We start from the raw sequence: 16,443 nt of genomic DNA, 5'->3' as shown, positions 1-16,443 counted from the left end.
ATCCTACGGGGGGATGCGCGCTCTTCAAGCCGACGCGCCCCACTCCAGACGTCTAGCTGGCGCGCTACTACTCCAGACGCACATCGCTCCCTATCCTACGGGGGGATGCGCGCTCTTCAAGCCGACGCGCCCCACTCCAGACGTCTAGCTGGCGCGCTACTACTCCAGACGCACATCGCTCCCTATCCTACGGGGGGATGCGCGCTCTTCAAGCCGACGCGCCCCACTCCAGACGTCTAGCTGCCGCGCTACTACTCCAGACGCACATCGCTCCTTATCCTACGGGGGGATGCGCGCTCTTCAAGCCGACGCGCCCCACTCCAGACGTCTAGCTGGCGCGCTACTACTCCAGACGCACATCGCTCCCTATCCTACGGGGGGATGCGCGCTCTTCAAGCCGACGCGCCCCACTCCAGACGTCTAGCTGGCGCGCTACTACTCCAGACGCGCTCCTACCCCAGACGCGCTCCACTCCAGACCCCCGAGCCGGCGCGCTCTTCTAGCCGGCGCGCTACTACTCCAGACGCGCTACTACTCCAGACGCGCTCCTACTCCAGACGCGTTCCCACTCCAGACGCGCATCGCTTCCTAATCCTCTACGGGAGGATGCGTCTCTTCGCTTCCAAGGAGGATCTCCTTGCCAGGCCTCCGTCGTCTGAACCCTGCCATCCCTGTAAGCAGCTCTAGCCCTCGCCCTGTCCAAGGCCTTAACCCTGTTTTTTCTGTCCCTGTCTCCAGCCCGCCTCCGCGGGCCTCTGTCCCTGTTCCCCTTTCCAGTGCCCCTGTTCCTGCCCTGTCCTTTGCCCTGGCCCAGTCCCTTAGCCTTCCCCGTAGCCTGCTCGCCTCTTAAAGGCACAGTGCCTCATTTTTCCCTTTTTCCTTGTTTCCAGTATTTTGTGTTCTCCCTTAAAGGGACAGTGCCGCTTTTTGTTTGTATTCAATAAATGCCCTGTTCTTGGCTTACTCTCATACCTGTCTTGTGTTGTGCGATTGGGGTCGGTTACAAACCATAACAGTATGTGTTCATGCTGGTTTGTGCAGTATGAGTGTTCAGGCTGGTTTGTGCAGTATGTGTGTTCAGACTGTTTTGGAAGATAGGGAAGAAGCAACATAGTCAACACAGATGTTCTCACAAAGCTCCTTAGCAGGTGCACAATCACACCGGTTGGAATAAAATCTTCATGCACATGTTTTGATATGTGTTAAAGGGGAATTTCACCCATATATTATTTCTGTAGCCTATTGAAGGATATCACTGGTTTTCATATCGTTATAACAGCATGTATGTAATGTAAATATCTATATATAGACTGGATTTTAAACAACCTGTAGCAGGGCCTGTGGGAGCTAGGCGGACAAGACTATCTATCCGATCTCATCTCACGATCGTGCTCTGCGCTCACAAAATGCGGGGCTTCTATCGATTCCTAGGGTTAAAAAGAAATATGCCGGCCACAGAGCCTTTGTCTACCGCACTCCCTACCTGTGGAATAAATTACCTGCCGTCGTCAGAGGCGCCTGCTCTGTTGACGTTTTTTAAATCCTTGCTTAAGACCCATCTTTTCTCTCTCTCCTTCAACCTAGCCTCACCTGGTCAGGGACTGACCCTTAGCTTAATATCTGTAGTTTAGTTGGGATGTCTGTTAACACCGAGGTCAGTGGATGAATAATGAATAAAAATATTGAATAAAAGAAAAAACTATCCAAAAACGTAATATTACGTGATTGGCACTCAACGGATGGCGAGCAAACGCGTAATATTACGTGGATGGCACTGAATGAGTTAAGTAAATCACTTTTATAATGATAGATATCTTGTGTTCTACTCTATTATCTATTGTCTTTTGAATTATGTGTAGCAGGGTGGATTATCTCTACTTTATGAGAGTAGATGTACACTGTCACCAGAAGATCTGAGTCCGGCTGAGTCCCCGACTGTAGTGCAGGAGTATTAGAGTGGAGCTTTAGCAGAGGGAGTGGATGGGGCCTAGGATTTACTAACCTAGGGGTGGTGCGCTGGTCCTTCTTGCCCTCCAGGGCGACTCGCAGTAATTCCCCACACACCCACACTTCTCCTAATACTTCCCGCACCCTCCCACACCCGGTGGCAGTAGTGATAGATGATATACTTTCTCCCCAAAGCAGTACCTTTCCTTGCTGATGAGCAGAGACCTGTCCCAATGATGTATAGGCTGTGGGTAAGAAGGGGTTAAACAATAATGCACATTAACAGACACGCACACAGTGATCCCATTTAGTTCTCTTTACTGAAGCTACTATCCTATTATTAAAGGGGACATGTACTGCTATTCCTAGCACTATTTGGGCAACTTTACACAATTCCTGTTAGTCTATTGAAGACATCTGTAAGGTTTTTTTCAAAAAAATGCATTGTTTTATATTTCTAATCAAGTATTCAAAACCATCATTTTCCAGCTTCAAGATTTCAGGCTGTTATGGCCTGGCTCCGCCCATAAGCACTTTGAGTGACAGTCAGCCCACACAGTCTGCGACTGGTAGACAGAGAGAGATAGAGAGAGAGAGGGGGGGTGGGAGAGAGAGAGAGAGAGAGAGAGAGAGAGAGAGAGAGAGGGGGGGGGTGGGAGAGAGAGAGAGAGCTTCTTCCAGAGCGAAACCCGACACCTCTGCACACACTCCGGAGGGAGAGAGAGAGAGAGAGACAGAGAGAGAGGGAGGGGGGGGGGACATGCCGCGCGGCAGCTTGTGGGCCTCCCTTCCTCCCCTCTCCCGTGTGCCGCGCAGCAGGTCCCCCCCCCCCCAAGTGCTCCCTCTCTCTCCATCTCTCTCTCCCTCTCTCCCTCCAGAGCGCACGCAGAGGCGTCGGCCCCACTCCGCCTCGCAGCATGAGGAAGTGGCTTCCACTCGCTGTCTAGTCTAGGTAGAATGGGGGCGGGCATTAGCTCCAACCACAGAGCCAATCACATAACTGTCTGCTACCCAGAGCCCGAATGAAGTGACTCAGGCCTTCAAATCAAGATGGCCTAATTTACTGGAGGAGGAAAGGGGCTGAGCTGAATCAGAGCAATCCGCCAATATGGTATTTAGACACTAAAACACATTGATACGTATTACTATAATACAATGCTAGAGACTGAAAAATGACATTTATAGTACATGTCCCCTTTAACACAAGGCACAATGAGTAAAGCTCTTCCCACTTACACGAGGCACAATGAATAAAGCTCTTCCCGCTTACACAACACAATGAATAAAGCTCTTCCCACTTACACGAGGCACAATGAATAAAGCTCTTCCCGCTTACACAACACAATGAATAAAGCTCTTCCCGCTTACGCAACACAATGAATAAAGCTCTTCCCGCTTACACAACACATTTAACCAGAAAATACAGTGGGCCCACAGTTGAAACAAAAAGCCTGTCTAAGCCGGCAGTCCCCAAAATAACAAACGCCGGGGCGCCCCTAATCAATGGTACACGGGCCAGTTCAAAGTACTGATTCTCTTCACCTCTGAAAGGGCACGCGCCGCACGAAGAGAATGTTTACCCCAGACTCCAGCACTCGGAGTGCTCACTGTAACTGGCTCGTGTGTACTTAACCAAGGGCTGGCCTGCTCCCGCAACGAATGTCCGTGTTGCGAGATGGCCGCCGAACGGTCCCGTGCTTGTCACCTGTGACAGGCAGGGGCGGGCTGGGTTGACGTTAGGCAGGCGACGGCTGGAGGTGGGTGTAGTCCGGCGACGTCCGTTGAGGGGTCCGCTGCTGCGACACGCGGGCTAAACTGTGGTGCTAGGCCTAACTGAAGCTAAACTGTGGAACTAAAACGCAACATGTGCAATATCTACCACACTCTTCGGCAGTAACACGTCTGCTTCTTTGTTCACAATGTCTCTTTAGCATTAACTGGAAGCTAAGCTATCGCATACGACATTACTAACCCGCCCCGTGACGGGGGTCATATCTCGCGTGTCCTTAGTGTCTAGAGCTCCGCTCTACGCGTCCGCTTGCTTCTGTGTAGAAACGATGAAGAGGCAGTTCCGCTGTCTGAGTTCTGCCTTCAGCCCTCTCTTCTTCTTCTGTTGTCTCTCCTGCCCAACGTCACACCAGCTCCCCCTGGCGGCAGTCCAGTGCATGCTCCACTATAAATGTCAAAGTTAGGTAGGGGAGTTTACACAACGTTATCCTAAACACAGTAGAGTACAAGGAATTAGGTTAGATAGACACATTGAATTATTGTTAGACATATTCAGGTGTCTATATATTGTATTGAAGGTTTAACGGGTTTGTGCCTTCTGCCCAGGGACCATAGATGCCTTTGGCGATCAGGTGCAAACAAACAAACAAACAAACAAAGGAACATATAAATGCACCCGCAACAATACAGACCTATCCTGAATTAGCGGGATTCAACCACATGAGTTAGGGGCAGTGTAGCTTACAGAAAGAAGTCCACCCACATGCATCAGTAGCTGCCTAGCCTATTGTCTACTGCCCTACTGCCTATTGTCCAACTACCTACTGGACTATTGTCTTACTGTGAATGAATGAATGAAAACTTTATTTAACAGATTGCAGAATGGGTACAATACAGTACGGCTCAATACACACCATTGTTAAGGGGATGCAGACCAGAGAAAGACTTTCATCTTGTTTACCTCATCTACTGTCGTCTCTACTCTCATCGTCTACTGGTCTAGCCTACAGTCTACTGAACTAGCTGTCTGCTGTGCTACTGCCTACTATCTATTGTCATACTGGCTACTGGAATAACTGTCCTACCAGCTACTGCAAGGTTTCCCACACACTTCTTGGGTCTGGAGCAACAGTATACGGCAGGCAAAACGTGGGACTCGCTACAATAGAACTCTTTGTCGCTACATTTGCTCCCCTCTCTCACTCCCTCTCTCTCTCTCCCCTGTCTTCCCCCCTCTCTCTTCTCCCCCCTCTCTCTCCCCCCCCCTCCCTCTCTCTCCCCCCCTCTCTCTCTCTCCCCCTCCTCTCTCTCTCTCCTGCCCCCCTCTCTCTCTCTCCCTCTCTCTCTCCTCTCCCCCTCTCTCTCCCCCCTCTCTCTCCCCCTCCCTCTCTCTCTCCCCTCCCCCTCTCTCTCTCTCTCTCTCCCCCCTCCTCTCTCTCTCTCCCTCCCTCTCTCCCCTGCCGCAGTACAGTAGAGGGCGGTCATGTACCCCTGTACTCTGCGGACCCCCACAGATACTGTAAATTCCGAACACGAAGAAGACGCAGCGGCCAATGGAGGACCAGCGGGTGTGCGCACCGCGCCTGCGCGCTTTGGAATATGATAATTTTTGTTGATGTGCTGCTGGGTCCTCTGCTTGACTTTATTTTTTTATTTTATTTTTTGCGTTTTAGCATTTCAACAGAATAGTGTCCTCTCTTTTCTGCCCTCTCTGCCGCTCCATCGGAATCCGTGTCTCGTTCCGCATGACGCGCTGATGGAGAACACGAGAGATCTGGTGAGTTGCGACTGTAGACTGTGTGTGTTACCAGGGATACAAAACAGCCTAATTTCACCCTTTGTTGTGGTTGTAAGGACTGCAGTGGAATGGACTGAGTAGTTAAAGGTTTACCTGAAGCGGGTACACCGCCTGCTATATTCACAGCTGCACGCAACGATGTCGGCATAATACTAACTTTCATATTTATCCCCTGACATCCCGCCAGGTGAGCTGTTGATCCCCCCCCCCTCTCTCTCTCTCTCTCTCTCTCTCTCTCTCTCTCTCTCTCTCTCTCTCTCTCTCTCTCTCTCTCTCTCTCTCTCTCTCTCTCTCTCTCTCTCTCTCTCTCTCTCTCTCTCTATCACACACACACACACACACACTTGCACCGCACTGCAGAGGAAGTGCTGGTGTTGGAGGTTGCAAACCAAAACCAAACCTGTTGTATATATATTATATCAGTGTCATTGTTGATTACGACAGTCAGGTAGCTGTCATTTTGACTGACACACATTTACGGCTGTTGTTGTTGTTGTTGTTGTTGTTGTTGTTGTTGTTGTTGTTGTTGTTGTTATTGTTGAGGAGAGAGACCCCCCCCCCCAATGACTTAAAAATATGATGGTTGAGGATAATTAAAGATAAACCCTCAGAGAGTTGATCATTGTAAATACTAAGTGATGACATAATGTCGTTATGGTTTAATGGCAGGACTGTAGGCCTACGTGTTAGTTTGTTAGCTGTTAACTGTTCGCTCCACTACTTGGCTGCACTTGGTGCACATCATGTGAGAGTGACTGCACTGAAAGTCACCTTGACTGTGTCCGGCTGCCTCTGTGTGTGTGTGTGTGTGTGCGTGCATGCATGTGTGTGTATGAGCGAGAGAGAGAGACAAATAAACAGACACAGCAAAGGTACATTACAGTGTATTTTTTGCACTCTAGTCTAGTGTGTGTGTGTTTGTGTGGATGCAACGTGCATGTGTGTGCTTACATATACATACTGTACATATTGTGTGTTTGTGTGCCAGCTTTGATTAGACTCATTGTGTGTGTTTTAGTATCATCACATCACTGGCGTTGGACAGTCTACACAGCAGTGGTCTGCACCGTGGGGTCCTGGGGCGTCAGGGCCAGGGGCTTTTGTTTGAGGAGTTTCCAGGGGGGCCCCAGAAAAATGGGCAACAGTTTAATTTCACAATTTCATTCACTAGAAGTTTGAGTGACAGAATATAATTTACTCTCTACACTGTTATCGCTCCACCTACACTATAGACAGTTTCATTAAATTCTGGACTAAATCATATCCAACAACAAAAATTTTCTCAGATGGGGGACCCTGAGACAATATCATATCAAATAGGAGTCTGCAGCCTAATGTGTATCAATGTGGGGGCCCTTGACATGAAAAAGATTGACAAATACCGCTTCACACATTCAGGCTAATAGCAGGCTAATAGTATGCTTAGTGCTAAACACATTGAGGAGAGTGGGCTAGAGATGCTGCTCTAATGTCATTGAGCTGTAGAGAACAGATTATAGCAATGTGTTGAGGCCAGATTATTGTGATACGTTTCCACCCTCTTTCACAGCTGTATCATATAGGAATATAATGATGGGGGGAAAAAATAAATCTGTCAGATTGTTGTTATTAAATAATTGATTCATGGCCTTTTGCTCAAAAGTACTTGATGATAAATAAAATAATGATTAAATAAAGGAATAATTGATCCCTTGTCTTTAAAAGGCATCTTATTTGAGCTTTTTACTACTTACTTTTTAGGGTGGGGGGGGGGGGGGGGCTTTCTGTATTTTATCCAGATTTAGTCATTATTATGCCCCACTGCATTGCCCCACTGTCGGCCTGGGGAGGGTGTTGTAGAACTACCACATGCCTCCTCCGATACATGAATGAATGAAAACTTTTATTTATAATGGACACCACAGCTACATTGGACCAGTCACAGTGGACAGACCAGATGTGTTGTTTGCGTGTTTATAGCACGAGTGCTAGTTTTCAACACCAGTCCATTGAGGCTTTTCTAAAATATAGAATAAAAATGAACAGTATTATAATACAGAATTAAAATCACAAATCAGAACACATAGTTACCAGAACAAGAGTCCATGATCAAAACAACAAAACCAGTCCGCGTCGTCTACATATGTGAGCACTGCTGCTTTGATTTCATGTGGAGTCGCCAGCTGCTTCTTTTCACCTGACAGCGAGGAGTTTCACTGGGGGAACAGAGGTTCACACTATTTCCCCCAGATCCCCTCCCTGCTGAACAGGCGCCCCGACCGACCAGTAGGAGTCGCAGTTTACAACGACCAGGACACACACCCCGCCGGCTTCCCAGTTCCCACCCGCTAACACTGCAAATTGTGTTAGTAGGGACGACTGTGAAGCCGGAGGTACCGCTGACAGCTGGGTTCGATCCCAGAGTCTCTGCGGTGATAGGCGAGTGCTTAGTCCACCGCGCTACTCAGCCGCTGAGCCGCCCTACTTACTTTTTTACGTCAAATGAGAAAAGAAAAACAGTGAAAACATATCCGTTTTCACATATCCGTTTAATGTGTCTGCAATCTGTACATGAACCTATATCTGTCTGAAAGACCTACGTTGTGTGTGTGTGTGTGTTCATCGGAAGCCATTAAGTGACTTGCTCAAGGAAACTTCGACACGCTGCCGGGAGGAGTGGGAATCGAACCGAGAACCTTCCGATTACCAGATGACCGCTCTACCTCCTGAGCCACTAGGCAGTCAAATCAAATCTGAATATAAGAAATATGAGAAAAGTAAACAGTAATATACACAAGGTGCAGGTGAGGGTCTGTATCCTAACTGGCAAGATGTACATCATGCGTTGTGGGTAGGTTTGGTGCAGGTTTGGTGGTTAGGAGACACATTTGGTGGTCAGACATTCCTAATAGTAACATATACTCGAATTCGCTTCAAGGTCCTTGACCTGGCATATCGTGTGGCGAAGGGAACGGCTCCCGCCTACCTCCGGTCAATGGTCTCTAACTGCACCCTCATGCCCCCTACGCTCTGCATCTTCTGGCCGCCTCAGACCTGATTGATTGATTGATTGATTGATTGATTGATTGATTGAAAAGTTTATTAACAGATTGCAGAATGGGTACAGTACAGTACAGCTCAATACATACAATTGTTAAGGGGATGCAGACCAGAGAAAGACTTTCGTCTTGTTTACATCAGGGTCCCCCATTTTCAATTCATCATATGCTCTATATACCTACTCCTCCTATCCAAGCTCCGGGAGGGTCATCAAAGAGAAGCAGGCTATTCTCAGTCTTTGCCCCACAATGGTGGAATGAATTACCCACCCCAGTTAGGACAGCCGAAACACGTCCAATCTTTCACCGTCAACTAAAGACGCACTTCTTCAATCATTATCTGAAATAAAAAATTAAAAAATCTAACCCTAACTAACCTTACTGTCATGCACTTGTCCTAATAAACTAACCTACACTGTAACACGCAACACTTTGATGAACATTGTTATTCAGCTGATAGAGTTGTACCCTTCCTGATGACTTGTTGTACAGAACTTGTAAGTCGCTTTGGATAAAAGCGTCAGCTAAAATGTAAAAATGTAAAATATACTGTGTGTGTGTGTGTGTGTGGGTGTATGTGTGTGTGTGTATATATATGTGTGTGTGTGTGTGTGTGTGTGTGTATATATATGTGTGTGTGTGTGTGTGTGTGGTTGGGTGTGGTTGGGTGTATGTGTGTGTGTGTGTGTGTATATATATGTGTGTGTGTGTGTGCCCCCCCCCCCCCCCCCTCCCAGGCGGAGCGGCCGTCGGCCAGGAAGCGGCGCGACTCCTTCGGGACGCTGGACGGTCTGGAGGACAGGAGCAGTGGCAGCGAGGAGTCCAGCGGCGCTGGGAGCGGCTCCTCCCCCGAGGACAGCGAGGAGGAGGAGGTCCACGGGGGAGGAGGGGGGCTTCCCTCTCTGACTCCTCCCTCCTCCTCCCTGCCGCTCATCAAGACCAACGGCCAGGTGTACACCTATCCAGACGGCAAGACAGGCATGGGTTAGTGTGTGTGAGTGTGTGTACCAGATTCATTTTTTATTTTTTATTTTTTTATTATCTTTTTCCCCCTCCTTTTTCCGATTTTTCTCCCATCCCACTGTTAGTCGTTATGCCAATTCCCAACCCCCTTCCTGGTTGTTGCGCACCCCCCCCCTACTGTTGGTCCGGGAGGCCGGAGACTGTCAGTCACATGCTTTCCTCCGACGCATGTGCAGCCAGCCGGCAGCCAGCCTGGCCGCGCGGATTCTCACCGGGAGAGTGTAACGTGTGAAAGGTCGCACTACCTCTCTCCAGATCCTACCCTCGCTGTGCAGGCGCCCCGACCGAACTGTAGGGGTCGCTGTCCACAACGCCCAGGACCCACCCACAGCTTCCCTCCCCCTAACTCAGCCAAACGAGTTAGTATAGCGATCAGCCCGAGCCAAGGCAATGCTGACTCTCCGGGAGTCGAGACCACAGCCTCTTGCATTGGTGACGAGCACAATCTCCGCTACGCCACCTGATCGCCTCGTGTGTACCAGATTTGAACTTTATTTTTTCTCTCTCATTCAATCTTATGAGAAAGTTAAAGTTTCCCAAAGTTAAAAAGGGGTAGGAATTTAAAAAAAGTGTATACTTCTTCCTATAGGCCGTATGGTGAAGGCTGAGAAGTGGCTAGAAAACGATTCTCGTTCCCACCTCTGCGAATTACACAATTTTCACTCTGGGTGAAATATATATTGGTGTAGATTTAGGAACAAAAAGTTCTCCATTGACAAAATAGCCCATTTTGCGCAATCATAATTTTAAAGTTGGGACTAGATCTTTCCTCGCGAACGGATATTTTGTCACAGCAGAGTTTAATTTGACGCAATTGGTGCGAGTTGCGCGAGTCACGTATCTTGCGCGCGATAAATAGCAGCTCTCTTTGTTGCGAGGTCCTCGCAACAAAGAGAGCTGCTATTGGTCGATCCGGTGTCAACAAAGAAATTACATTCACACTCTAACGTTACGGACTAAAATGGACAGATAACACCTTCTAAAGTTCGCAAAAAGGTTTCTAAACAATGTTATATGCATCTCACATCCGTTCAGAAAGAATGTGTACAAGATTTTACACAGACACGGTGGGATAGATATAGAAACTGCGTTGAACGGTGGCTTAACCTACCAGGCCAGATTCATACCATTGTGGAGACTGGAGACATACAAACATTATTCAGAGATCGATTTGTGTCATAAATGTCATGATATCTGTATGTCGTGTATGTCATAAATGTCACGATGAATTGAAAACGGGGGACCCTGATGTAAACAAGACGAAAGTCTTTCTCTGGTCTGCATCCCCTTAACAATTGTGTGTATCGAGCCGTTCTGTATTGTACCCATTCTGCAATCTGTTAATAAAGTTTTCAATCAATCAAGATAAGATATTCCTTTATTGGTCCCATTGGGGAAATTCAGGCATCATAGCAGCATGGGGGAGGGGAGGTACAGGTAGTAAAAACAAGCAGTGTAAACAATATAACAAGTCAATATAATTAATTAACTAACTAACTAACTAACTAACTAACTAACTAACTAACTAACTAACTAACTAACTAACGTTAGGTTATGGCTATAACCAAGTTCTGTTAGTAATGGTGACGCTCGGCGTCACTCACGCACTGCACCTCGCTTGTGCACGCGCACTGAATAAAATTCCACAAATGTACCTTTATCCCAATATTCGTCTGACCACACCCCTCATCAGCTTACCTTCATAAGCAGGTGTGTGGCCAACCGCTCGCCTCCTTCCCAAGCTTTCACCACAAGGTGAGATCAAGGGCTGCAGCGGCGTCGGACGCCGAGCGTCACCATTACTAACAGAACTTGGTTATAGCCATAATAACCTAACGTTCTGTATCGTATGGCTCTCGCTCGGCGTCACTCACGCACAAGGGAGGCCGAGCGAGAGCCATCGGCCGACAAATACACCCCGCTGAGGCCCCCCACAACCATCAGATCAGGGAGGACCGAGCCCCCCCGACCCCCCCTAATGGAGGGCACCCCCCCTATTGGGGGATCACGGGAGAGCGACGGACCCGACCGTGCGAAGAGGCACTCAAGCAACTCAACGCACAGGGTGAGCAAACCGTGGCCTGACCCCACGACTACCCACACGCACAACCCGCATGCCACCCGGGAACGAACGGAAGGAACAACCTCGTTACTGCCCCCAGAATCACGGGGTCAAGAGCAAACTCAACCCCGTGGCATGGCCGTAGCAGCGGAGCGCGAAGGAAGACCCAGACCCACCAAAGGGACTGGACCCCCTGGAAAACGGGGGCCCGGAGAAGTCCATGATGCCAGCATCAAGACCCCACCAGGTGGTCACTCAGTGACACCGCCCCCCACATCGCCAGCGTATTCGGACAAAGGCCCCTTACCAGAGCGGGCCCTGTCCCCCAAATAGCACACCGCCTGGCACACTGACCCTGCAGGACAGGCAGTCAGCATGGCCGTAAGAATCAAAGGCTTACCACGGAAGCAGGCAGCGCACCGGGGAAAACCAGGCAACAGGCTGTTAACCCGAGCCTGGAGACTGCGGACGAGACAGGCGCCAGAGGGGTCAGCTGAAACAGCCGCCCGGGCAGAAGGGGCGTATGCTGGCGTTGTTGACCACCATGACAAAGCCTCCCTTAAAGCGAAAGGCTGACACGATTGGCAGACGTCATGAACGTGCAGGGGCACACTCAACCGGGCAACCCGGGAGTTGACACTGCACCAACACACCAGAGAACCAACCACCCAGTCGTTACCCTATGCGGTGGTTGGTCCCATAAACCCTCAAGAAAAAACTCCAAACCGTACCTGCGGCACTACCGCAGTACCAGTGTTTCAGTTTCCAACAGGGTTATCCCGGGCCTACGGGTCGACGAAACATTACTTCGGACCGGGCCCGGCGATACGGGGAGCACAGGGTCCCCCGAGGAGGTCAAAGACCACCCCAACAGGCCCCTCTTCGCCATGCGTAAGAGAAGAGCGAAAGAAATGGAGAACCAGCCCCAAGCACCCCGTACTTGGTATTCCCAGGAGGTCTCCCAACCAAGTACTAACCAAGACCAACCTGCGTAGCGGCCGAGATCCGACGAGATCGGGCGTGTACAGGTTGGCACGGCCGTAAGCCATTACGACAGTGTAGAATACAACGTACCCAACAAGGGTCTCCATAGCGCCTAACCCTGTGACACCCGGACCGACCTGGCATTTCTCCCCCTGGAAAAAGCCCAAGTCCCTCAGGGTACCAGAACAGCAGATCTGCATCCCCGGCGGACAACGGGTTCAACTGATCCGGACCAGCGTGATCAGAACCAGTCCCGTGCCCTAACCACGCCGACATGCCAACTCCAGGAGAAGGGGCAGATATGCGTGTTGATCTTAAACATGAAAAGAAGGCGCCACCCAGACGTTCGGTGCGAACCACGCCCGGTGGCCCACCCCCAGGGCGTGAGACCCTTCTACGTATGTTCAGATCCATTCCGTCATCATCCCCCGATATGAACGAGAATCCGTCGACAACCAACACAGGTTGTCGGAAGAGGAAAAAACCCCCATCCCAGTTGCTTTATAAAAACGCTGTTTTAACCCCAAGCAACCAAGGCGCGCCAGTCAGTTGCTTGATGTCCAACAGAACATCCCGAGCTAGCACTATGTGTGCGTCGGGCATATCCACATCAATAATAGGCTATTTAGACCTTTCATTGAATCCCCAAAGCGCCCAGGGGAACGACAAGAGGGGTGAGATGCATCCTAACCCCAACTCTTTCTAATAACAAAGAAAGAAGCATCAACAGCATAAACCCAAGCTGCACAGCCGGGAGTAAAAACTGTTTACATTTTTACATCCAGTCACCCCTTATTTAGAGGGCATAGACCAGACGGCCAGCGGGATGATTCTGACCGGCCCGCGAAAGATTACATGATAATAATAATTTTAAAAAAAAATGTAATATTTTTTATTTGTATTTTTTTACTTTTTTCTTTTCATGTCAACGTTCACACGCACAATATACGCGTACTTAGGATTTGACTTGATTCAACAACAAAGCAGTCGGGGCAAGCCGAAAACGGTCGAAAGTGTGGTTATTTGAAGTTTGGATTTCTTTTTTCACAACTGAGGTAGGTAGATTAAATTTTTAGAGACTAAAGTACAGAAAAAGGGTACCGTTGGGTACCGGTATCGATTCACAGGTACCGGTACCGTATCGGTTCAAATGTGAACAGTACCCATCCCTACTGAACACACCACTGCAGGGCAAGGGCATTTTTGCTCATGAAATGCATAGCCATGTGAAAGCCTTCATGACAAAGTTGCAATTAATTTCAAGGCAACTAGGCAGCAACAATCTCAAACACATGAAAACCCTGAAAGAAGTCAAACCATCAGCTGATTACCGGCACAGGTACTCATCCATGTTAGGAGCACTGCATGATGAATTTTCAAGGCGTTTTCAAGATTTCAAAAAGGTTGAGGATGAAATGAAGCTGGTTTCCTCTCCCTTTACCTGTAGTGTTACCTGCAGTGTTAATAGTGCACCCACTGATGTTCAGCTTGAACTCATTGACCTGCAGTCTGATTCACTACTGAAAGAGCACTTTAAGTCAGCATCACTGCTAGAGTTCTACTCTGCTCTCAAGGAGGAGAACTTTCCAAACATGAGGAGACATGCTCAGAAGATGTTGGTTCTCTTTGGATCTACCTATATGTGAACAGACATTCTCAGTCATGACGTTTACCAAGTCCAGGTACAGATCCTCTCTCACTGATGAACATCTGGCAGCTGTGCTTCGCATCTCCACCTCAGACATGCAACCTGACTTTGATGGACTTGTTAAAGCTCAACAGAGACTGGATTTATCACACTGAATGAAAAAAAAAAGAGCTGAAGAACACTAAAATGTGGAAATATAACAAGTGAAATGGGACAATTGATCTTTTCTTTTTCTTTTTTTTGCACAGTTCTGAAAACATTAAATGTTTAATATAGGCATGTAAAGTAAAAAAGGCTACTGGGACACTTTTCTTTACACAGTTTAGTGAAATGTCTTGTTTATTTTGGCTATAAGATGATGTGATGTCTTTAGAAAGCTAAGAAAATCCTTGTTTCAATAGTATATGAAACTCAAAATAATAACTTTATTTGTATAGCACTTTTTCATACATGCCCTTTGTTATTAATGTTTCACATTTTGTTCATCATTTTGGAAATAAATTCTATTTGAATAAATGATATTTTTGAAAGCTAACCTCACCTTTTAGTTGCCAAATAATAACATACACTCTTACCAGGGGTCAAAACAATGCCATTTACTGCTTTTTATATAGAAATCAAATGTATATTATGCATAATTGAGTTTGGAATTTTGGCCCGGCCCTCCAACATATTTTCAGTTGCTCATTCGGCCCCCCGGGAAAAATAATTGCCCACCCCTGGCATAGACCGAAATGTCCCAGAAAGCCTTCCCACATGAGTCGTAGTATGAAAAAGACATGTCAACTGTGAGTCAAGTGACCAACTGACTCAAGTCTTACACATAAATCGAGCGTAGCAGACCCGTAAGCCCTACGCTCTAACCCGACACTTTAACACCACAGACCTTACGTAAAGATCTAACTCACGGAAGCCGTCGTCATAGCAACGTATATGCTATGACAGGGGGAAACCCCGCACACGACTCCTGTTTGTAATAGGAGCCGTGTCAGGACAACCCATCCCCCCCCCCCCCTCCCCCGCCAAGTCGTTGGGCGGCTCGGCCCTGACTGGCTCAACAGGAAATGAGAAAAAATCCCCTTGACCAATCAAGTGGGAAGGAGGGGTTTATTCGGCACCCCCTCACAAAAAACCCTTTTCCCTACACACAATAACAACTGTAGCATTTTGAGACCTTTGGTAGAACGCTAATGTATAGCGTAAGCTAATACAATGCCCGCTACCCACAGACTGTGAACAGGATTTATAACAAAACCAAGTCGTGTGTGTGTGAATCCTACACCCGCCTTCTATGTTGTACATAGAAAAAACACTGACAGAGAGTATAACGGCTAGGCCGTGGAATGTGTGTATATGAGTATTACTGCAACCAACACAACAGTGTTGCGGATCAACATTACTTTGCTTAAGCAACAGATCATACAACCAGCTTCTACCTGCATGTGGAGCGTCAGGCTAAGATAGAACCTTTCTATGACTGAGTGTATGGTTGCAGACCTTGCTTAATCTCATAACACGAACGTAACTCATCCCTCAATGTAAACAATGCAGATTCACATTTCGCAACCTCATTATATGTATTGTTGAAGAAACACACAGTTTGTTTGGCCAAATAATATAGTCCCCCTTTAAGGGGACTTTTTTATTTATTCTAGGCACAATTATCATGAGGGCCGGGGAGGGTATAGAGGCGACCACAGGGGGAAAGTCACGTCTCAGCGGCGTCTGCTGCCTCGAGCCGCTCGGGTTTTGCCACCCCGAGAAGCCCCGGAGGGACGGTAGGTAATCGGCTGCTGGTCTCGTCGTTCCCTACCGTCTCCTCCGGTTGTGGATGGACCGGCGGCAGCAGAACCACCGTCTCTCCTCCTGGCCTTCTTGGACGGGCCAGCAGTGGCGGCGGAGGCAGTGGTAGGCACGGCGGAGGGAGCTCGACGTCGTGGAAGCCTTCTGACTCCACCGGCGAGGACGGGAGGCGGAAAATGGGGTTGGAGAACGGATCTCTCCTCTGCCATCTCTCTGCACGTTGAGGTCAGAAGAGGGGCTCTCTTCTTCTCTGGCACTCGAGCCTGCTCCAGCCAAAGGTGGCACTGGTTCATGGTAGCCAGGGCGCGCACTTTCCCAGAGGCTATGGCCTGCACCTGGGTAAGATGCAGTACAGCTCCTGCCGCCTGGGTGATCTGATCGCGTTGCACCTCGGTCAGATCCGTGCCGCCCA

General features: G+C 48.6%; 1 protein-coding gene across 1 annotated transcript in view; it reads left to right on the top strand.

Annotated features, from left to right (window-relative positions):
- Nucleotides 1–5,394: 5,394 nt before the first annotated feature.
- Nucleotides 5,395–16,443, top strand: part of LOC311240674 (MBT domain-containing protein 1-like) — a gene marked incomplete at its 3' end in the record, with an annotated part of 71,785 nt that continues 60,736 nt past the window's right edge. Inside the window, exons 1-2 of the mRNA XM_084329247.1 lie at nt 5,395–5,452; nt 9,249–9,495. Coding sequence (XP_084185373.1) covers nt 5,432–5,452; nt 9,249–9,495 — 268 coding nt within the window. The 5' untranslated portion in view covers nt 5,395–5,431. The remainder of the gene's footprint in view (nt 5,453–9,248; nt 9,496–16,443) is intronic.

This window comes from Notolepis coatsorum (genome assembly GCF_963971535.1).
Source record: "Notolepis coatsorum genome assembly, chromosome: 14".
In the NCBI taxonomy this organism is placed as follows: Eukaryota; Metazoa; Chordata; class Actinopteri; order Aulopiformes; family Paralepididae; genus Notolepis; species Notolepis coatsorum.
The sequence above is the reverse complement of the archived record's forward strand: the minus strand, read 5'-3'. Positions and strand labels throughout refer to the sequence as shown.